General features: G+C 36.7%; 1 protein-coding gene across 4 annotated transcripts in view; it reads left to right on the top strand.

Annotated features, from left to right (window-relative positions):
- The first annotated feature begins 2,220 nt into the window (after positions 1-2,220).
- Positions 2,221-24,089, top strand: part of LOC150097176 (uncharacterized) — a 296,897-nt gene continuing 275,028 nt past the window's right edge. For all 4 annotated transcript variants that reach the window (XM_090407105.1, XM_090407107.1, XM_090407104.1 and 1 more), the window contains exons 1-2: positions 2,221-2,503; positions 18,264-18,377. In XM_090407105.1, the coding sequence (XP_090263231.1) occupies positions 2,467-2,503; positions 18,264-18,377 (151 nt within the window). In that variant the 5' untranslated portion in view covers positions 2,221-2,466. The remainder of the gene's footprint in view (positions 2,504-18,263; positions 18,378-24,089) is intronic.

The following is a 24,089-nucleotide window of genomic DNA, read 5'->3' as shown; positions in this document are numbered from 1 at the left end:
GGCACGCCTGCCGAGATCCCGCGTCTAGTCGAAACCGCTTCGTTGACCCTGACTTGCATATATCTGTATTTCAGGTAAGAGTGTATTATTTTTATTACTTGATTGGCAAATTAAATTTTATCAGTTTGTAGAGAAGGCCTTGATGCCATACTTTGTCAAACGCCTTCTCTGGGTCGGGGAAGATGTCAGCTGTATTGAGTTTCCAGTTATAACCTTTAGTAATGATTTCTTCCAGCCGGTGCACTTGTTGAGTTGTACTATGGGCCTTACAGTAGCCAAACTGTTTATTAGGCAAAATTCCTAACATATCTGTTTCTGCTTGGAATCTTGAGAGGATCACTTTACCTGTCATCTTTCCGAGGCTTCTAAGATAGAAGCTACAGACTCATAGTTATGGGTCTGTAGCTTTTGGGAAGGTGAGGAGTTTTTCCTGGCTTCTTCAGTGGTATAATTGTGGCTGTTTTCCATGTAGTAGGGAAATGCTGGAATCTAAAGATGGCATTTGTAATGTTGACGAGATGGACTATGGCCTTTCTTTGGCGTAGTTTTACTCTTCTGTTAGTTATGCCATCCGGTCTGGAGATTTTTTACTGTTTGGATGGGAGATGATATTTATGATTTCTGCCGGATTTGTAGGAGTGATATGTTCAGAGTTAACAGTGTTCACTCTTAAAGTTGTCCTAACATGACGATGACTCTTGTACTTAAGGTTGATATTTAGATTTGTATACGATGGATTGCGAGATTCAAGGTTAAAAACTGGTGCTTCAGCTTTCTGTGATACTAAGATATAAGCAATGGAGAAGTCATATTTACCTATACGAGTTACCAAAAGGTGTCCTACCTTATTATTAAATTACTCTGGATTTAGAGAAAGATGTTGGAAGTTTTTTTCACCTGGTTAGACTATAATACATTTAGTTTATTCCTTTATCTAAGTGTAAGCAAACAAAGTTTGCACCTGAAGTATCTTCAGGAATAAGGCAACTCGTGAAGGTGGACCAAGCTCTCATCACTTCTCGTCTTAATATCTTCCATAATATAAAGCACATCTCCTTGCGGACATGTATAATGCTATGCATTGGGCCACCACCCAGACCGATCTGGGTAGTGGCCCTTCGTGCTTCACCTTACAAAGCAATCCTACTTTATGCTGCTTTCACCTTCCATGACGTGGACGCCGGGTTGGGCTTTGGAGGGTACAAGAGCTGTTAACATTATCCAGATCAAAGCTCATCTCAGCTATTGAATACTGCTCTAACATTTGGAGTGGGATCCCTGTAAGCTCCTTATAATACTTGATTCAATACGGAACAGGGCAATCAGATTACTTAATAACCTATTTCTTACCAACTCACTTCACAATCTTTCACAGTGGCATTTGGTTTCTTCAATGTGTATCTTCTATAAGTATTTCCATGGTAAATGTTCATATGAAATAGCATCAATGATTCCTCCACTCTCTACTAGATCTGTTGGAACACGTGTAACCACAGAACATTCCATCACAGTATAATTCTAAAGCCACAGAATAAGTTTGTTTTCCTTTTCCTTTATCCATGCTACTGCTGTATTGTGGAACAGCCTCTCCATTCATGTGTTAACTAAGAGTACAATATACAGGCCTTCAAATCAAATATAAACAAGCTTCTCTCTTCTGAACCTATTATCCATACATGGTATTTAAGTGTTATCGGTTGATCAAACAAACTCTCGCGTATGGGTTCAACATTAAAAAAAAAAAAAAAACTTCAACACTACTATTATCAACATGCAACGCCATCTACTGCCCACTACTCTCGTAAATAGATTTTTTTTTTTTTTTGTCTGTAGTTTCTTCGGTCTTCTCAAGATTGATTTGCTTTTATGCCGGATGAAAAACCTGCGTGTCCCAGAGATAAAAAAAAAAAAAAAAATATCCTACCTCCATATGAGATTAACTAACTCACTTTAATATGAAATAGATATTTTTCATTTCATAAGGAAAAGTACTTTCCGAGTGAATTTTTGTTTTTCTATGACAAATTTAAACAGTCATTAAGAAACAATGATTTTGTGTAAAGAAAAACGGGGGGGGGGGGGAATTATCGTTTAGTTCTCGATGTTCGTATGAGGTAACGGTACTTCCAGCTAGTGAACAACTTTTATTTTGAATTACAGCTACATGAGTATCGTGCATGCGCATTTATGAAAAAGAAAAAAAAAAAAAGTAAACATGGAGAGCGAGCCGGCTCATGTAGTGTTAAGGTACAGGAGAATGAATTGTAACTCCTGTTTTCGTGTCTCGTCATTAATTAAATATTTTGCACAATGTAGTTGCCCAACATATGTTGTATGTGGGCTGTTAATCAGTTAATTCTTACACAGATTTTTGTTATGAAAACAATACCACCAGCATTATCATTTGTCAATGTCCGCTATCAACTTGAATCCCTGTATCCATACATTTCTTAATCTTGTGTAATTATGGCAGTTAGTCATCCTCTTCTCAAACAGCTGAAAGGTATTTGGTGTATAAATATAAATGTATACAGTGACGTATTTCATTGTCATGTGACATGGTCATACTATTACTTTTCCCATAACCATAGATTACTAGTTATGACTGCCGTGCTTTTTATTATTTTTATTTTTATTTTTTTGTCTCATTAATGGCTAGTTTGTGAACTGAATCATATTTGGACTTTCATATGACATTAGATTAATTTGTTTTTGATCTCTTGTAGTATGTCATTGTAGTCACTGTTGTATTATACAATATTGACAGTGTATTATTACACCCTAATGGAGTCGGCAGACACATCGTGGGAGGTTCATTCAACTGACACCATATTTATCATATAGAATCTTAAAATCCTTAACACTCCTTGCGTTAACAACACATTCTGGCAGTGCATTCGATTCATTGACAATTCTCCATGTCAAAAATCTACTCTTACACCCCTCCTCACCACACTCTTACACAACTTCTGGGGATGGTCCTTGGCTCTTCCCCCATCACCTCCTATCTCATTTTATAATCCCGTCTGGATTAATATGATAAAATCACCTCACTAACTCAAACGTCTTTATCATATATGACCACATTTCCTCCTATCCACCAAACTCTGCAATCCACATTTCTTCAACCTCCCTCCATAGCCAGCATTCCATAGTCCTGATATTGTCTTAATCACTCTTCTCAGGACCTCGCCCTCCAATGTTTCTACATCACATTGAAAACCAGGTGACCAGTGCTGTATACAGTGGCACAACCACTTCCTAATCCCTACATGTTAGATTACTTCTTATCATAGCAGCACTATCATGTGCGGTCTTTGCAACACTAGCAATATGCACTCTAAACTTCAGTCTACTGTCAACCATTCAACCATCACTCCCAAATCCCTAATCTCATCCACTCCTGTAACCATCAAATATACACACACACACACACACACACACACTGGGGGGGGCTCTGGCGCCCAACTCCCCGAGTTCCGGGCTGGCAAGACAAAAAACGTGACATAAAAACGTTTCAAATTTCGGCTTACCTTTATATATATATATATATATATATATATATATATATATATATATATATATAAAGATAAGGCTGTGTACTATATATATATATATATATATATAGAACACAGCCTTATACTTCTGCACTCCAAAACACAACACTTTGCACTTATTGATATTAAAACTACAACCCCATTCTTTTGTCTAAGTAAAAGTCTATTCAAAGCTTCCTGAAAGGAATTAACATGCAGTGCTACTTATAATTCTCCCCAACTTTGCATCATCAGCAAACAACTGAAGATCCCTCATTCCACATGATATATCACTTAGAAACAAGTTCAACAGCAGGAGACCAAGAACAGACCCCTGGGGCTTGCTATCGGTTAACCTTCTTTTTTTTCAACACTGCTCCATCGTATTGTTCAGAGAACAATCTCTGATCCATCTAACCAATATACTATATAGTCTCATCCTCTGCAGCTTGTACAGAAATCATGCAGCAATTTATCAAATGCTTTTGCAAAGTCTAAGAATATCATTGTATATGATTCTCTCTTATCCGACAACACTTGTTGCATGATCATAAAAAGCAAGTAAATTCAAAAACAGGACCTACCCTTTACAAATCCATGTTACTATTACTATTATTACTATTATTATGGGCAACTCCAGGGAGTCATTGGACTCATCGAGGGAGGCCCCAAATCATATTCATCACAACTATTTGACATTCATACAGTATCTATCATACCTCGCCTTAAACTCATTCACTGTCACAGCATCCACCACAGACTCAGGGAGCGCATTCCACTCATTCACTACTCTAAAAGTAAAGAACCCAGCTCTAACACCTTTACTAACCACACTTTTGCCCAGTTTCCATGGATGTCCCCTAGTCCTCCCACAACCAGCCCTGTTCTCAAAAATATCTTCTGAATTAATTTTATAGAAACCCTTCAGTAATTTGAATGTCTCAATCATATCTCCCCTCCTCCGCCTATCAACCAATTTTTGCAACCCACAAATCCTCAACCTGTTCTCATACGGTTCATTCCACAGACCTGCTATCATCTTGGTCACTCGCCTCTGGATCCTCTCCACCTCCTCCCCATCAAGAAGAAACCTAGGTGACCAAATCTGAGCACAGTAGTCTAGATGGGGTCTTATCAAGGCTCGATACAGAGGAACAATAACCTGCTTGTCTCTGCTTGTCATCGTATTCTTCAGCAATCAAGTGATTTGATGAGCTGTTTTGGTCACTTTTGCAATGTGTCCCCTAAATTTCAATTCCTTATCTACCAACACTCCTAAATCTCATGCCTCATCAATTTCCTGGAGCACGGTTCCACCAATGCAGTAAACTGCCGCCAATCTTTTGACCCCAAAATGCATAACCTTACATTTTGCCACATGAAACTGACAATGTTGACCATCATAAAGAATGTTTTGTCCATCAACTCAATCCTGTATTCTATTCTATTATATTGGACCTCTGTCATGGGCAGCTATTTAATCAATTCAGTTAACATCATTATTATCATCATGCATATCAAGGATTTAGGCCTAGCATGGCCTGTTTCGGCCTTAGCAGTCATCGTTGAATCATTTAAGAGGACGTCCTGGTTTTCTTTTCCCTAATGGCTTGTACTTTAAGGCTTGTTTTGGTAATCTTTCTGTTTTCATTCTTTGAATGTGTTCCATCCATTTATGTTTATATTTTTTAATTTTTTCTATTACTGGTTCTTGGTTTAATTCTTTCATAATTTCTTCGTTTCTTTTGTGATCAAATAGGGTATACTTTGCAGTTTTTCTCATAAACTTCATTTCTGCCGTTGTTAACCTTTGTTTGTCTTTTTGTTTTATTGTCCAGATTTCACTTCCATACATTAAGACTCGTATGGCTAATGTATTGTATACTTTTAATCTGGTTGGTTTTTGAACTAGGTTTGGTTTAAATATAGAGTTAATTACACCTGTTATTTTTAAATATTTTGCAATTTTTACGTTTATATCTTTTTCATTTTCATATGTGATGGTAGTATTAATTCAATTAACTACCTAGATAGTCATCGTAGGTATTTAATTGAATTCACTGTTCTAAGATCTTGTTATCTATTACTATTTTAGTTCTTGCTGGATCTTGTCCTTTAAAGACCATAGTTTTTGATTTTTCTGTTGATATTATTATTATTATTATTACGGGCAACTCCAGGGAGTCATTAGACTCATCGAGGGAGGCCCCAAATCATATTCATCACAACTATTCGACATTCATACAGTATCTATCATACCTCATCTTAAACTCATTCACTGTCACAGCATCCACCACAGACTCTGGAGTGCATTCCACTCATTCACCACTCTAAAAGTAAAGAACCCTGCTCTAACACCTTTACTAACCACACTTTTGCCCAGTTTCCATGGATGTACCCTAGTCCTCCCACAACCAGCCCTGTTCTCAAAAATATCTTCTGAATTAATTTTATAGAAACCCTTCAGTAATTTGAATGTCTCAATCATATCTCCCCTCCTCCGCCTATCAACTAATTTTTGCAACCCACAAATCCTCAACCTGTTCTCATATGGTTCATTCCACAGACCTGCTATCATCTTGGTCACTCGCCTCTGGATCCTCTCCACCTCCTCCCCATCAAGAAGAAACCTAGGTGACCAAATCTGGCCACAATAGTCGAGATGGGTTCTTATCAAGGCTCGATACAGAGGAACAATAACCTGCTTGTCTCTACTTGTCAACGTATTCTTCAGCAACCAAGTGATTTGATGAGCTGATTTGGCCACTTTTGCAATGTGCCCCCTAAACTTCAACTCCTTATCCACCAACACTCCTAAATCTCGTGCCTCATCAATTTCCTGGAGTTCCACCAGTGTAGTAATCGGCTGCTAATCTTTTCACCCCAAAATGTATAACCTTACATTTTGCCACATTAAATTGACATCCATTCTCCTTAGCCCAGACCTCCAATCTATCCAAATCATCTTGCAAAATTTTAACGTCATCTGCATTCACTGTTGCCCTACCCAACTTTGCATCATCCGCAAACAAATGAACTGTTCCTCTCAGATCCTTTCCAATATCATTAATGAACAAATTAAACAGCAGTGGTCCAAGAACAGGACCCTGCGGCACACCACTAGTCACAGGCCGTCTTGTGGACTCTACTCCTGAATAAACCACTCTCTGATATCTCTCCGTCAACCACCCTCCTATCCATCTCACCAACCCTATATCCATCCCCATATGCTGCAATTTACTGATTAGAATTCCATGTGGTATCCTGTCAAAGGTCTTAGCAAGGTCCAGTAGAATCACCCTAAACCCATTACCCTTATCCAGTTCAGCCGTCACTGTGTTATAATATGTGAGCAAGTTACTGAGGCATGACCTACCCTTCACAAAACCATGCAGTCCCCGATACAGTATCCCATTTTCTTCTATCCAATCTTTTATTTTCCTCTTGACTATTTTCTCCAAGACCTTGATAATGATTCCTGTTATGCTGATTGGTCGGTAATTTTCAACAGCAGCCTTGGAACCACCTTTATGCAGCAGAACTATTTTCCCCTCTTTCCACCCCCTTGCGACTGACCCAGACCCGAGGCTCAAATTAAACAAAATGGTCAAGGGCACTGACAATTCTTTAGCCGCTTCACGTACGACACGAGCTGGTATACCATCCAATCCCATAGATGTATTGACATTGAGGTTCTGTAATATACTAGTTACCTCTACTTCATTCATCACAATTCCAGTATAAGCTGTTGGTTCTTCCATTCCTGCAATGTCACCACCTGGATAATATCCTTTTGCAAAGTGCTCGCTCAGTAATTCCACTATATCGACTGATTCGGTTACCTCCCTACCCTCAGCATTTTTTAAGATCATTCTACCACGAACAGTTTTCCTTTTACTTGCAACATATTGAAAAAACTGTTTGGGATTCTCTTTAGCCTGCATGGCCAATTTTCTTTCGTAATCTGCTTTTGCTTTTCTTACCACCCTTGTTACCATCCTGGCCTGAGCTTTATACTGTTCCTGTGCCTGCTGGTCACCTTTCTCCTTAAATTGCCTCCACAATTGTTTATTTTTTTGCAGCTCAAGCTTAATAGTGTTATTCAACCATTTAACCCCTAATTGATTTATTATTCGGACTCTTGGTATACAGTCAACCATTGCCTCCTGCAAACAGTTCTTAACCACCTCCCATGCACTATCAACATCCAGCCCTTGCAGATTTACATGCCATGGCATTGAGCCAAGCACACACCTAAGCTTGTCATACTTACCAGCATGGTAATTCCACATGTACCCTGTCTTAATTGTAAATTCGACTCCTTTAGCCACCTCCCGTCATGACCTTATGGTCACTCTCACCAATTGGTGGCAACATGGTCATGTTCGTTACAGCCACATTCTCAGTTGCAATTACTAGGTCCAGCATTCTCTGCCCCCTGGTATTTTCAACTACATGCTGCCGCAGATAGTTGTCCCTTAATATCTGCATAAAATCCAATTCCTTCCTCCCATGTGCCCTCTCCTCTTTCCAGTCAATGTTACCATAATTGAAATCACCCATAATAATTACCCTCCTTCCGCTCATTTCTTCTATTTGCCTATGTATACTATCCCCACCATCTATTCCATCACCTGGTCTATAGCAGCACCCAATTGTATATTTTGTTCTGCTAGCCTCAATCTCACACCAAATGGCCTCAAATGTGCTCTTTTCTCTATCCTGCAATTCAACTTCTATACTCCTTGGCTGCAACTCATCAGCTATCATCAATAACACTCCTCCCCCCCCTTTTATTCACCCTGTCACTCCTGAACACGCTATACCCGTCTCATTCAATCCCACTAGCTTTATCATCTTCTGTCAGCCATGTTTCACTAATACCAACAACCTGTGGCCTGGAAGTGCCAACCAAGGCCAAAAACTCTTCCTTCTTGTTCCTAATACTCCTGGCATTAGTGGCATTATTATCATATACCATAATCTTTGGATATCTCATTTAGATTTAAAATAGCTTTCTGTAGTTTATCTTCAGAATTTGTAATTATTATTTGGTCGTTGGGAAAGAGGAGAGTGTTTAAGTTTACCGTAGGAGAAAGTTTAATTCCTTGATGTAAATTTTTATTCCATTTTATTATTATTTCATTTAAGTAGATATTAAAAATCCAGTTAACATAATTTTGTTAATTGCATGTGTTCTTTTGTCACCATGTGAGAAGACCAGTCACGTTTTCAGGAGGAAAAGAAAAAAGACTTCCTTAGCTCAGTGGTATAGTCAAAGGCCCTTTATTTGGAAAGGTCTGGGTACAAATTCTGTCTAAGATGCGAAGAATGATTATTAGGGCTTTTAAACTAAAGGGGATTTAGCTGTCTCATACATGATGAGAAACAAAAAAAAAAGACATTTGATAACAGCAGAGTGTTTCAAATCCTGCAAACAGGCACACCATCCTCATGATCATATATCTGTAGATATAAAATACTAAACCATATAGGGATGCCATTAAATTTCCTAAAATTCCCCAATTAGGGGGGACAACTCTCCACAGATGGATGAAAATTGTATGGATGGAAATTTCTCCCATCATATGAGAATTGAACTTCATTCTTTCCCAAAAGGTGCTTTGGATTTTTTGTTTTCCCCACAGATGTTGTGGAGGTTTTTTTGGTATTAGGGGAGAGGAGCCACTTTTCCCTAATAACGTGGGATACAACAGAATAATGTGACATGCATAACTAATGGCATTTGATCATAACAGAAGTGGCATCATTAAGTAACTATCCACTTGTTAAAATTGTTACAGAAATTAACAAATAACATTTTGCAACACACACACAGTTCACAGAGAATTCAAAGAAAGAATTTAAAAAAATCTAGTAATGTTTAAATAACAAAATGAAAGACTAAATATTACTTATAATACTGCATGATATACAAAATAAACCAATCACTAATAACACTACTAAAGGTTTAACTGACAGTGAGTGTTTTCAGCACTCAGCATAGAAAAATATTCAGAAACTCAATGAAAACAACAGCAATCACAGCTAGAGGATAACAACTACATAAAGATGAGTCCTGCAATGAGTTTTTATAATTCTATGGAGGTCTAGCATTAAAAATAAACTGTTATAAAAAAAACAAAAAAGTAACACCCAATAAATGCAGTGGTCTGTTGCTGTAAGAAAAACAAATATTACAGAATGTGAAGAATACGGTATCACAATTTTAGCTATGGAGACATTAGGGAGAACCAAGATAAACTTTTACACTTCTTATTTTTGCATAACTTGATATAAGAATTTTTACTGTATAAAACAAACTTGCATTGTAGTACCCAAAAATAAAATAAAGCAAGGAAAATTATTTATTATTATTATTACCCTAAGACCCCATGCAGTCAAAGACTCATGCAGTCAAAGACTAGGAGGTCCTTTTATCATACACACAGCTCATCATACCGTGCCTTAAACAGACTCAAATTCTCTGCAGACACCACACTCTCAGGTAAGGCATTCCAATCATTCAAAATTCTGCATGCAAAAAACCTGCTTCTCACTACCCTGCTCACAACCTCTTTATACAGCTTCCTGGTTCTCCCCTCATCTCCCACTGTTTTCTGTAGAACCTCTCCAACATTGATCTTATAACAGCCCCTTACTAACTTGTAGGTTCTCTATCATATCTCCCCTCTTCCTCCAATCCACTAGACTCTGTAAATTGCATCTTCTCGACCTCTCCTCATATTCGACATTCCAGAGGTCAGAAACTACCTTAGTCAGTCACCTCTGGACCATAAAACCCTTTCCAATATCTCTTCATCCTTCCTTTTAAAAACCAGGTGACCAAATCTGTGCACAGTAGTCCATTGTGGCCTAATCAAAACCTTATACAATGGAACAAGAATCTCCCTCCTTCTACAAGTCTGTGTTGTCTTCACAATTTTGGCAATGTGTCCCTTAAATTTCAGATCGTTATCCACTATCACCTCAAGATCTCTTATTTCTTCCACCTCCGACAAACGAGTCTTGCACTGGGTCAAGTTCCTAAGGAGTGGAAGGAGGGCAAGATTGTGTCACTTCATAAAGGAGGTGATAGAACTCAAGCATCTTACTATAGGCCTATCTGTGTGTGAGGTGTTGTAGTTAAGTTGTTGGAGAAGCTTGTGAGAACTAGGATTCAGAATTGGGTTGACAACAATGGTATTATCTTTCATAGACAGCATGGATTTACTAAAGGGAGGTCATGTTTTAGTAAACTACTTATTACAATAAGGTGACTGCTTCCATGAAAGATGAAATTAATTGAAATTAATTTTTTTATTGATATTGGTGAAGATTTGGATGGAGATATTCAGTTGTTTGCAGATGATGCAAAGTTGGGACAAACCATGAAGAGTAGAAAAGATGTTGTGGCCTTGCAAGAAAGACTTGAATAAATTGAGTGATTGGGCACAGGAATTGGGAATGCGAGTTCAATGCTGCAAAATGTAAGGTTTTAAAATTTGGAAAACATAGATGGGATGCAGAATTTATGCTTGGTGAGGATATATTGTCGGAGGTGGAGGAAATAAGAGATCTGGGGGTGATAGTGGATAAGGATCCGAAATTTAGGGGACACATAGCCAAAATTGTGAAGACAACACAAAGGCTTCTGGGAATGATGTGGAGGACTGACTTGTAGAAGTAGGGAGATTCTTGTTCCATTGTATAAGGCTTTGATTAGGCCACACATGGACTATTGTGCCCAGATTTGGTTACCTTGTTTTCAGAAGGATGAAGAGATGTAAAGGTTCCAGAGGCGATTGACTAAGGTTGTTTCTAACTTTTGGAATGTCGAGTATGAGGAAAGATTGAGAAGATGCAACTTGCAGAGTCTGGTGGACAGGAGGAAGAGGGGGTAGATATGATAGAGATCTACAAGTTATTAAGGGGTTGTTATTGGATCAAATCCAAAGATACAAACTAATAAGATGGAACCTTGAAAAATTAAAGAGTAAAGAAGTAAAGAGAGGATACCAAGAGGCAGCTGATCATAACATTCCAGAAAACATAAATAGTCAGAATAATATTGAAAACCAATGGAATATGATTAAAGAATTAATTACAAATTCATCAAATCGATTATTGAAAAATGCAGAAAAAAAGAAAAAAGATAACATTGGATAGCAGATGAAATACTTGGCCTTATGGATAAAAGAAGAAAATATAAAAATGCTGTTAAAGAAGAAGATGTGGCCAAATAAAAATATCTTAAAAATCAAATTACAAGAAAATGTAGACAAGCCAAAAAAGAATACCTGGAAGAACAGTTTAATAACATAGATGAATTATTTAAAAAAGAAAACATAGAGAAAGCCTATAAAGAAATTAACAAACTGACTTTCAAATTTAATAAGAACAGCAAAAACAATGCCATCAAAGATGAAAATGGAAAATTACTAATAGAATCTGAGGATATATTAATGGAATGGAAGAATTATCTTGAAAGTCTCTATAATGGCGATGAACTCTATGTTGATATCAGCATAGAAAATCGAAATGAAGATAATCTAGGACCCCCAATAATGCATGAAGAATTTGATAAAGCACTGTCCGAAATGAGTAATGGAAAAAGTCCAGGTGTAGACAATATTCCTATAGAACTGCTACAAAATCTAGGTGATGAGACAAAAACCTTACTCTATCAATTAATAGCCCAAATCTGTGATAGAGGAGAAATACCAAAGGAGTTTATGAAATCAACCACAATACCAATACCAAAAAAGAATAATGCAAACAAATGCAGCCAATTTAGAACAATAGCTTTAATCCCACATGTTAGCAAAATTCTGCTAAAAATTATTCAAAATAGAATTTATTCAAAAATAGATTGTCTATTGGATGAAGACCAATTTGGATTCAGAAAGAATAAAGGAACAAGAGAGGCAATACTCTGTTTAAGAACAATAATAGAGAGAAGATTAGACCTTAGTCAAAATACTTACATTTGCTTCCTTGATTTAGAGAAAGCGTTTGATAAAGTAAACCAGCAAATACTCCTAAATTGTCTAACTAATATCGGCATAGATTTGAGGGATAGGAAAATAATTTATCAAATTTACAAAAATCAAAATGGATGGATTAAAATCAATGATAAGGAGAAAATAATAAATATCAGGAGTGGAGTAAGACAAGGATGTATACTTTCACCACTTTTATTTAATTTATATATTGAAAAGGCCATTCAGGAAACTAAAGATAAAATAAATAGTGGCATAAAGATAAATATTGAGCAAGTCGTGTATAAGATTTGCTGATGACATAGCCCTTGTAGCAGAAAACTGAAGAATGTTAAAAACAATGCTAGAATTACTAAATAATAACCTTGAAAAATATAAAATGAAAATCAACACAGATAAGACTAAAATCATTGTTACAGGCAAAATCCCTATCAATACAGAGCATATAGGCATCAGCGGGGAACAAATAAAACAAGTGAAAAGCTTTAAATATTTAGGAAGCCTAATAACAGAAGATGGCAGAACAAGAGAAGACATAAGATCAAGAATAAGCAATGCAAAAACCCAATTCTCTAAGATGAAAAGCATTTTAACAGGAAACCTCTACCTACAATTGAAAAAAAAATTAGTAAAGACATTGATATGGAGCATTGCACTGTATGGATATGAAACCTGAATTCTAGGCAGAGAAGATGTAAGAAGATTGGAGGCTTTTGAAATGTGGTGCTGGCGTCACATGAACAAAATAAAATGGACAGAAAAAAATCAAACCAACAAGTCCTGAGAGAGAAATGAAACAAGAACTCTAATAAAATCGATCAAAATTAGAAGGGATAGGTGGTTTGGACATATACTTCGACATGATGGACTTGTGAAAAGAATAACTGAAGGCAAAATAGAGGGGAAAAGAAGAAGAAGAGGCAGATCAAGGAAAAGCTTTCTTGACCACGTCAAAGACAGCACGGGTTTGAGGAGTTACCAGGAGGTTAAGAAGAAAGCCAATGACAGAGCGGAATGGAGGAAATTGCTGCTGAGCTACCAGTCCCAAGACTGATGCAACTGATGAAGATGATTGGATCAATGCTGGAGAGGTTCTACAGAAAATAGTGGGAGATCAGGGGAGAACCGGAGGTCATCCCTAGAAACTGTATAAAGAGGGTGTGAGTAGATGAGTGAGAAGCAGGTTTTTTTCATGCAGAGTTGTGAATGATTGAACTGCTTGCCTGAGAGTGTGGTGTCTGCAGAGAATTTGAGTCTGTTTAAAGCACAGTATGATGAGCTGTGTGTTTGATAAAAGGACCTCCTAGATGAATCTTTGACTCCATGGGGTCTTGGGTAATAATAATAATAATATCCCCAGTGGCGCACTTGGGATTTAATCTTGTGGGGGCCGAGTTAAGTAGACGATTTGAGAATACACACTACGCATTGCATACGACCTATGACTGAACATCTGCAGTGATCGCCAATACATGATACCCATGATCTCCTTTGGCCCGACTCGGGCAAACGAAGTAGCGCTTGGTCTGATGAAGCAATACTTCGTTCTTCTTGCGTTCAACAGTGGCCATGATTCCTGAGAGCTATAGGGTATTCCCACCTTATGTAACCGCTAATTCATAAGTAGTATAGAAATAGAAGACACGACACAACATCAATAAAAAAATTAATTTCAATTAGGAAAAGATTTTTGGAAAATTTTCTAGTGTTTTTTCCTTTTTCTTTTTTTTGGGGGGGGCCAGGGTCCCTTGGCTCCCTCCCTGGGTGCATCGCTGAATATCCCCACCAAATCCTTGCTTTATTTTATTTTCTTGCAATTGCCGATCAGTGAGAACAAATCATGATTGAAACTTTTTTTTTTGTTTTTTGTGAATAAATATCATTTATGTGCCTAAGTAGGCACATGCTTTCTAAGATATCCCAGATAATAAAAAATGAACTGAAATGGACAAACATTACAGTCATAGACTGGACTTTATGCTACAGTGCAGTAAAGTAAAGTTTCGTAAATTAGGCGTAACACTTCTAAATTAGGGATATCACTTCCACATGCAAAACTTGCTCATTACAAAGCATAGATCAAAAGTGATTCATGCATTTGACATATCAACAGGATGTACATTATCTGTTTGACAACAGTTCTGTCAACATTTGTTTATGTATTGAAAATCATTCTGCTACTGTTTGTTTTCAAATGAAAAAAAGTCTTGATTTTTGATAAAGTATTCCATAGTGACTAAGAAATTAGTAGAATAAAACAGTTTTTGCATTGCAGTTTTTTCTTTTTTTTTCATTTGGCTTTTTATTATTATTATTATCAGCACCAGACCTCCATGGAGTCAAAGACTCATTGCAAGAGACACACAAAGCCCATCAAACTGTGCTTTAAATTCATTCAATGTATCTGTATTCATCACATTGTCAGGCAATGTATTCCACTCACTAATCACTCTTCATGCAAAGAACCTGCTCCTTATGCCCTTGCTCACAACCTCCTTATACAGCTTCCAGGGATTTTCCCCTTGTTCTACTCCCCCTTCCTCCATTCTATGAAAACTTTCCTCCACATCAATCCAATAACAACCCCTTAACAAATTTAGATGTCTATCAGTCATATCCCCTCTCTTCCTCCTATTCATAGGGCCTTGCAAACATCATTACCTCTATCTGCCTTCATATCCCAAAGACCAGTTACCACCTCAGTCTTCTCTGGACCCTTTCCAATATATCCTCATCACCATTAAAACCAGGGGGACCAAATATGGGCACAATAATCCATAAGAGGCTTGATCAAGGCTTTATACAATGGAACCAGAACCTCTTTATACTAGAAATAATTTAGATTGTGTCCTGTGTTCATTATCATTTAGGTATTGTAATAAGTAGTTGTGTTCTGAAGATACTGGTTTGAAATCTAGCAAAATATGATCTATTTAATTTTTTTAAAATTTTTTTAAAATTATTATTTATTATTTTGGTGTGGTGTAATACTGTCTAAAAGTATTGATTACACAAGAAACTACATTAAACATTCTCTGATTATTTCCTTTCTCATACTCAGTGTTTTTCAATAGTGCCATTAATTCGGAAAAACATGGGTTCGAATCTCATCTAGGATGAAAAGAAACTTTATGAGTTTTTCATCTGAAGATGATTTAGCCTGTCTCATGTGGAGAGCTTAGGGTTTTTCCTGCCAGAAATCTAGGTTTTTCATCCCCAAAAACTGGCAAATCAACTAGAAGAACACATGAAATTTTAGACTTAATACACTGGTTTTATAGCCTTAGTTGGTTTGGTCATAAATCAAAACAACTAATCAATCCTTTTTCACATTAATTTGTTCAGTGAATGCCCCCCCCTCCCCACCACCACCACCACCACCACCGCACATAGAGTAGCCATAGTTTCTCTCCTTCTGCACTGCCATTCTTTTGCTGAACAAAATATAAGCTTCCATAGGACAATTGGAAGAATGATAGTATATTGTTCCCTTCAATCTGAAAAGGCCTACTTGTCATTACGAGAGGAATCTTTATATGGGCTTATTCATTTGGAGGTGAGTTAGCCAATCTCATACAGAGTTAGCAGGGTTCTCCCCCCTGAACTCAGATTTTTCATCCTGCATACAGGCAAATTGGCCTTTAGAACACACACAATTTACAGACAAAAAATACTCTTGGTGATGGAGATGGGTGGTAGATGGCATTGATGATAGTTGTGTGTAGTAGGAGAATTAAGTAGTGGGGGGGGAAGAGAGAGAAAGATGTGTGGCAGGTGTAGTGGAGTGCACCCCATGATAAGTCTTTGGACTCCTTAGAGGTGTAACGTAGTAATAATAATAATAATAAAAATTTCACCAGACAGCTAATTCCATCCAAATTCATTCACATGCACTCTGTCAAATTCATTCACATATTTGTAAGCTGTAGTCCAGCTGCACACCCTACCCATTGATTCATTTGCAATCACTGCATTTTTCTCATTTCACACCTATAATACTATGGTAACAGACTTATCATCTGTACTCTCATTCTCTTCTTTTTTTCACTTCTACTAAAGTATATCTTATCTTCTTTTATTCCATACTTATCATCTTTCATATCATTTATATCTGCCGAACCAATCAACTCTTGTGCATTCACATTCCCTCTTTTCTTCTCTTTCATCTTACCTTTCTATCTTTCTCTTCTCTACCCTTGAACTCATGCTTTGTCCTTTGAAGACTCCACTTAAACATGCTATTTCTCTTATTGCAAATGCCTCATCATTTACAAACTTTTCACCATTTCTTTCATGTTATTGTATTCTAGTTTACATTGTCTACAACATAGACATTGTTCTGCCTTATGTAAGTAATGCCATTTTGCATATCATGTGACACTTCTTGCACTCACTTTCAAAGCACCTCTGACATGAACTTTCTCTTTCACCATTCTACTTTTCCATGTACAAAACGAAAAATTTTGTGGATGGAATCACTTTTAGTAATACCCATGACATACACGCATCATTATTAGTGCTCGTGGGTCCAATACATGTTGGTGTTTGATGCAGTTCTCACCATTTTCTGTCATCCCTTTGCATCCATTTCCTGATGAGTTAACTTTTACTTTCTCTACATACCCCCTCCTTTACATTATCCATCCATTGTGTTTTTTCCTTTGTTTTATGCCATCCATTCTATTGAACATCAAGATTGGCATAAACAAAAGAGAATAGTGCAGAAGACAAAGCAAATGCATTGGTGAAATGCATTTGCAGAGTGTGTTGTGAATGCTAGAAATGCAAATGAGTTTTGTTTGCATTTCTAGTTCAGTATTATGATTCAGGCGTCCATGCAGTCCAAAGACATCATGAGAGGCCCACCCAAAAATATATAAAGTCTATCATATCACTCCTTGAACCCATTGACTGTTCATGTGCTCACCACTCTATCAGGCAATGCATTCCACTGTTCAACTACCCTCCATGCAAAGAAACCACTCCTTATTCTCTTGCCCACAACTTACTTTTGTAACATCCAGGGATGGCCCCTTGTTCTCGCTCCTTTCCTGTTCTCCACCCCTCTCCCATAACTTCTTTTTACCTGCAGTTCCCATTTGGTATTGTTTGTCATCCACTTTACACCAAATTGTGTTCTCTTCTTTACTTGCAGTATGCAACTTGTTAATTGCTGTTAATAAATATTCCTTCACAAGTTCATTATGATGGATATATTGCTGGTTTAGCATTGAGTTGACTACATAATAATTATTTCCTCCTGGCATGATAGAATTCAAATTTGGTATTTAGGATAAGTATTACAATTTTTGTTTCTTCTTGGAGTATTTTAATGTCAATATTATGTCTACAGTACAATGCCAGAAAGAATTATAGATACATAATGATACATATATATATAGTGATAATGATACATAGATACTATCACTTTATGAGAATACTATTATAAAATGTATCATTTTATGATTATGTGCAGTCATTTCCTTACTTTGTTTTTGCAGTGGATACTCATTGCATTACTACTTGCACACTAATTGCCTATTCTTAGAATCCTATGAGTCTGATGATTTTTATGATATTATGCAATTCAGTTAAGACATTTATAAGGGAATGAAAAGTACTACTGTTTATTTTATTTCTATATTGAAATAAAATAAAATATATTGAAATTTTATTTCTATAGTGAAATGCTGTATTGCTTATATGTGTCATCTTTATTTTCAAGGATGCATTTTTGATCTTCATCAGTCTTCCAAAGCACTAGAAATAAGAGATCACCACCCATCTCTTCTTCCATTTTGTGAGACCCTTGAGAGCATTTTTCGAGAAGGCTTAAAAGGTGTGTGCTAATAATATATAAATATTTATTTTTAAATAATTGTAATTAGTGAAATGTTTCTTTAAAAATAATATATTTTGTATTTTGTGGAGTCAAAATAATCTGTAATAAATGAGTGCAATGAGATTTTAATAATAATAATTGAATTGAGGGGTGCTTAAGGGCCAAAGCTGTATAACTGGGAGGAGACCTCCACATAGCCTTTAAAGGAATGCAGAGAACCGACCAGGGCTTCTGACCTAATGTCCAATCCTCACCTTTTCGTGGTGCACCCTGTTGGGTATCTACCAGTATACTGAACGAACGAGAATGGTCTGGGATTTAGCCGACCAATTTGTATTCTTATTGGCTTAAACCAATATACAAAATGATGGTACAACATGACAAAATTTCATGCCGGCTGGGGCGTCGCCTGGTTAAACAAGGCCCCCATTGTTTTCGCCAGGGAACCAGGGCGAACAGCTAAAAGCCAGCTACTGGAACAAATCTGAAAACACACCCCCAACTCAACAACACCAGAGTTAAAGATCGGTACTATCAACATAAGAGGCCTGAATGGCAAAGAAATGGAGCTAGCTGAGGAATTAGATAAGTACCAGATCGACATAATAGGGGTGACTGAAACAAAAAAGACAAAAACTGGTGAGATCTTTCTGAGCAATAAATATAAAATGTTATCTTTAGGCAATGACAAGCAAGGAAAAGAAGGAGTAGCCATAGTATTCAACACAAAATACAAGGCTAATCTTCTTGAATGGCAGTCAGTCTCAAATAGAGTAATGTGGGCAACTATGAGAATGGGGAACTGAACAATGAGACTTATCTGTGCCTATGGTCTCACAGAAGGTTCTACTAAGATAGAAGTGGAGGAATTTTTTGATACTTTAGAAAAAGCAACTGACACAATGAAAAAGGAAAAGTTGGTCCTTGTTGGGGATCTAAATAGCAGAGTAGGAAGTGATTGTCAGATATACAAAAATGTTTTAGGAAAATTTGGAGAAAAGAGCAAAGGTAATAATAATGGCAAATACCTGTTGGATTTCTTCTCAGGACATGGACTAGTTATTACTAACACCATGTTCCAACATAAAAATGTGCACAAATTCACATGGAGAGAAGAGGCTAGGAATAAGAAAAGTCTCATTGACTATGTTATTGTTGATAGTGATGTTTTCTCCCTGGTGCAGGACACCAGAGTGTACAGAGGATTTGAAATTGGAAGTGATCACTATTTAGTCTTGAGCAGGATAAAATTGAATTTCATATTGAAAAAAATGACATGTAAGAAAGTTTTAAAGCGAATAAAAGTTCAGAAGTTCTCAGATGTAGACTAAAATACACAAAGATTATTGAAAAAAAAATGAAAGAGTTTGAGAACAGGAATCAAACCTGGGAGATTAAGTGGCAAGCCTTGAAGAAAGCCCTGATTGATTGAGCTAGAGAGGAATATTGTGAAGTTGTCTGCAAAGATAAAAAAAATTAGAACTCCATGGTGGACACAGGAAGTTAAAGAGGTAGTGAAGGAAAAGAAGAAAGCATATCAAAAGTTACTGGCAAATAAGTCAGCTTGTGCTCTTAGAGAATACAGAGACAAATGCAAGAATGCTAAACACTGTGTAAAACTAGCTAAACAAAAGTCATGGGAGGACTTTGGCAAGAATATAGAAAATAAATATCAAGAATGTGACAAAATATTCTGGTGGTTGTTGAAGAAGCTTAGGAATGGAGGAAAGAGTACTGTAAAAGGAGTTAGAGATGATAAAGGTGACATGAAAATGGGAGAAAAAGATATCCTTGAAGTATGGAGTAATTACTTTGAAAAATTGCTAAATGAAACAAGCAGTGATGACAGCACAGTGGTAAAAAAACACTGACCAGGCATGCAGTGAGGAATACATATCCATACTTGAAGTAGAAAAAGCCATCAAAGGCTTGAAATGTGGAAAGGCAGCAGGAGTAGATGATATTCGATCAGAAATGCTGAAGTATGGTGGTATAAGAGTCTTACAGTGACTGCACTGCTTAGTTCAGAAAACCTGGACAGAGAGACGAATTCCCGATGATTGGAGTAGAGCTCTCATAGTACCCATATATAAAAAGGGAAATAAAACTGAATGTGAGAATTACAGAGGTATTTCCCTACTGAGTGTTCCTGGCAAGATCTATGCAAGTATACTTGAGAAACGGTTGAGAAGAAATGTGGAAGAAAAGCTTGGTGAAGAATAAGCTGGATTCGGGCCAAATAGAGGCTGTCAGGATCATATCTTCACTTTACAACAAATAGTCGAGAAAGCATGGGAATATAACAAAGATCTGTATTTAAGTTTTGTCGATTTGGAAAAGGCATATGACAAGGTGCCAAGAGAGAAGCTATTCAATACGCTACAGTTATATGGTGTCAATGGGGCATTATATCAAGCAATACTTAGTCTTGATTTTAGTTGTAAGTCAGCAGTTAGAATTGAAGGAAGTACAGGAAAATGGTTTAATGTTAAATCTGGTGTGAGACAAGGATGTACATTATCCCCTCTGTTATTCATTATCTATATGGATCACATTATGAAGGAAAGTGGTATTAAACATGATATCAAAATTGGAGATGTTAATCTCAGTTCTTTGCTTTATGCAGACGATGTTATAATTCTAAATAAATCCACTACAAGTCAGCAAGATTCCCTGACTAAATTGAATAACTGTTGTGATAGATATGGTATGAAGGTCAGCAATAAAAAGACAAATACAATGAAAATAAGCAGAATCATTGAAAATGTCAACTGTGTTGTGAATGGAGAACCTGTGGAACAAGTAAAACATTTCAGCTACTTAGGCATGATTTTTAGTGAAGATGGTAAATTAAATATAGAAATAGACAACAGAATCAGCAAAGCTGGTATGGTGGGAAATCAGTTGAATAAATTTATATGGAATAAGAGAGAAATTAGTCGGAACACTAAATTAGCTGTATACAAGACAGTGTTCAAACCAGTTTTAACTTATGGATCTGAGAGCTGGGTCAGAAGTAAAACACTTGACCAAAATCTAGAGACTGCAGATATGAGAGCCCTGAGAAAGATTATAGGCGTGAACAGATGGCATCAATGGCACTGTCATATTAAAAACGAGTATATTAGGAAAGAACTTGACATTGTCAGCATCCAGGAATGTGTTAGCAGAGCTAATCTCAGGTGGTATGGTCACTTAAACAGAATGGGTGAAGAAAGATTTGCAAAACAAGTGTTCTCTGCCAGGTTGGCAGCAAAACGACCCACAGGAAGACCAAGATATAGGTGGATTGATACGGTACAAAGTGCCTTAGGCAATAGAAATATAAGATCTCATAATATTGGAGTCTTGACAAGTAACAGACTGATTTTGTGGAAAATTTTAGATAGAAAGTTAGTAATGATGTAATTTTTTTACATGTAGTACTATCATATCCTGTACACCCCTGGAGGGCACATGGCAGGAATTTGATGATGACATACAAATTAGCTGAACATTTGACCAAAGTGCTCACACGCTACTGGCAACACACCATTACACATAAATCGATCACCATTCCCTACATCCGATGCACCTCGGAAAAAATTTCCAAAATCTTAAAAAAACATGACTTGACCTCCTGTAAAAGACCAATCAGAAAATTGGCATCCCTTATCTGCACCACTAAAGACCAACCACTTCCCCTATACCATCCTTGTGTATACCCAGTTCCTTGCAGCTGTAAACTGTCTTACTTTGTCCAAACAGGCAGGACAGCGAATATCAGAATTTCGGAACACGAGGACTACATCTGATTTCACAAGTACAGCCACTCGGTTCTTGCAGACCATGCTCTGGATACATGGCACAGAATACGGTGGAAGAAAGCTACAATAATACACCGTAGAAGTTCAAATTCAAAAGACTATTCATTTAATCAGCCTCAGCCCTAAGAAACTCTCCAAACCTCAACAAATTTGGGAAGCTTACATCAGCAGATCTTCAGCTCAGCGGCCAAGAGCACTTAAATAACTGCTAGGGGGCACCATTAGGACTTTTAGGAGAACAATAGCTTCCTCACTTCATTCTTAGTTACTGTTGCAATGCCTTCGTGCATGTGCCTTTTTTGTAAGTTGAAGATGGCAACATGACGTTGTCGAAATATCGGAAATATTTATTAAAGTATAATTTAATTTATATTCTTATGTACGTTGTTAATTCCTTAAGTGATTTAGTAATGCATAACCAACGTATAACCTTGTCTACAAGAATTTATTGTTCTTCAATGATAAATTGTTTGTGTGTGCAATATAGTTGTCTACTAACAAGACAATATTTTGCTTTAATTTAAGATCCTGCATAACTAACCAATTGTTGAAAATGGCATTAGTCTTCCAAACATTTGCACTAGAACAGTTGTCAACAGGCAAACTTTTGACACCTTTAAAACACTGAGGATTTTTACTTTTTCCAATCGGTAGAAGCTCTCATTTCTCATCTTTCATATTAGCAAACAAAGAACTGTCATTCACTCTTTTGAAGATTTAAATTCTTTAGTACTTTCAACAAATAATTTCAAAAATTTTTTTTAAACAAATAAGTATGCTCAGGCATTGCACAATAGAGTCCTGTTTCAGCAGTAATGTTTGGCCACTGTCTTAATCCATGCATCAGCTGATAAAAAATCAGCACCTTTTTCTTCACCATGAATATGTTTATACACATTATTCTCCTGCTTTTTCCACCTGTTAAACCATGTATCAGTTGCAGTGAAATTTTCTTTGCAGTTGTTTTTGCAAGTTCTGCTTTTTGATGCATCAAAGGCCCATTAATTGAAGCATTCTTTTCACAATCATAACTAAGCCAAATTTTTAATGCTGATTCAACTTGAGTATCCTTACCAGATCGGGCTCTCTTCCGATCCATGTTCTCATTAGTAAGAGCTCAAGTTTTAATGTTTGATCTGTTTTTTAAGATCTTACAGAAGAGTAAAATATCATAGAACTCAAAAATTCTTTGCTTTTCTTGAAAAGATAAATCTTTACGTTTTTTACTTGCTTGTGCCATAATGCTGAGGCCTATTTTAATGAGCACTTAAAAGTCAAATTCACTTACTTAAAGAGAGCACGAAAATCAACTCGAAAAATCAAAATTCGATTCAGATCCAAACATTGTATTTATATCCACCTGCATTTTCCTCAAAGATTTAAGATTTACAGAAGGATAAGCTTAAAACAAGATTACACAAACGTCAGATTTCAACAAATGTTCTCTGTCAAACTTTCTCCTGATTAATCTTTAAAATTTTTAATTCTGAGATGCAAAAGGCATTTGAGGATTTTGATAACAATAACTGGAATTTTGATTATAATAGACAAATTATTTTAAATTCATTTTGAATGGTGAGTTTTGGGACCAACTGATAACAATAACTGATTGATAATATTATCTGCAATCACAATAAGTGGATTCCTGTATATCATCCTGTCCAACTATACCTTATACCGTACTACTTCAAAACTAATGTCACTATTTCCTCCTTGTATCTCCATATGGGTATAACTGTTCTTATCATCAACAGCACTATTCTCTCTCTCTCTCTCTCTCTCTCTCTCTGTCTGTCTTCTTCGAATCCCCCTACCCTTCCATCTCTAATCCTGTTAGAATTTCATCCTCATCCAACTGTATTTCATTTATTCTGACAATTTTTGGGTGAATGAACCAGATCAG

This window comes from Typopeltis vanoorti, chromosome 17 (genome assembly GCF_054136105.1).
Source record: "Typopeltis vanoorti isolate ZY-2024b chromosome 17, IOZ_Tvanoo_1.0, whole genome shotgun sequence".
In the NCBI taxonomy this organism is placed as follows: Eukaryota; Metazoa; Arthropoda; class Arachnida; order Uropygi; family Thelyphonidae; genus Typopeltis; species Typopeltis vanoorti.
Note: the sequence above shows the minus strand (reverse complement) of the source record. Positions and strands in the feature narration are given on the sequence as shown.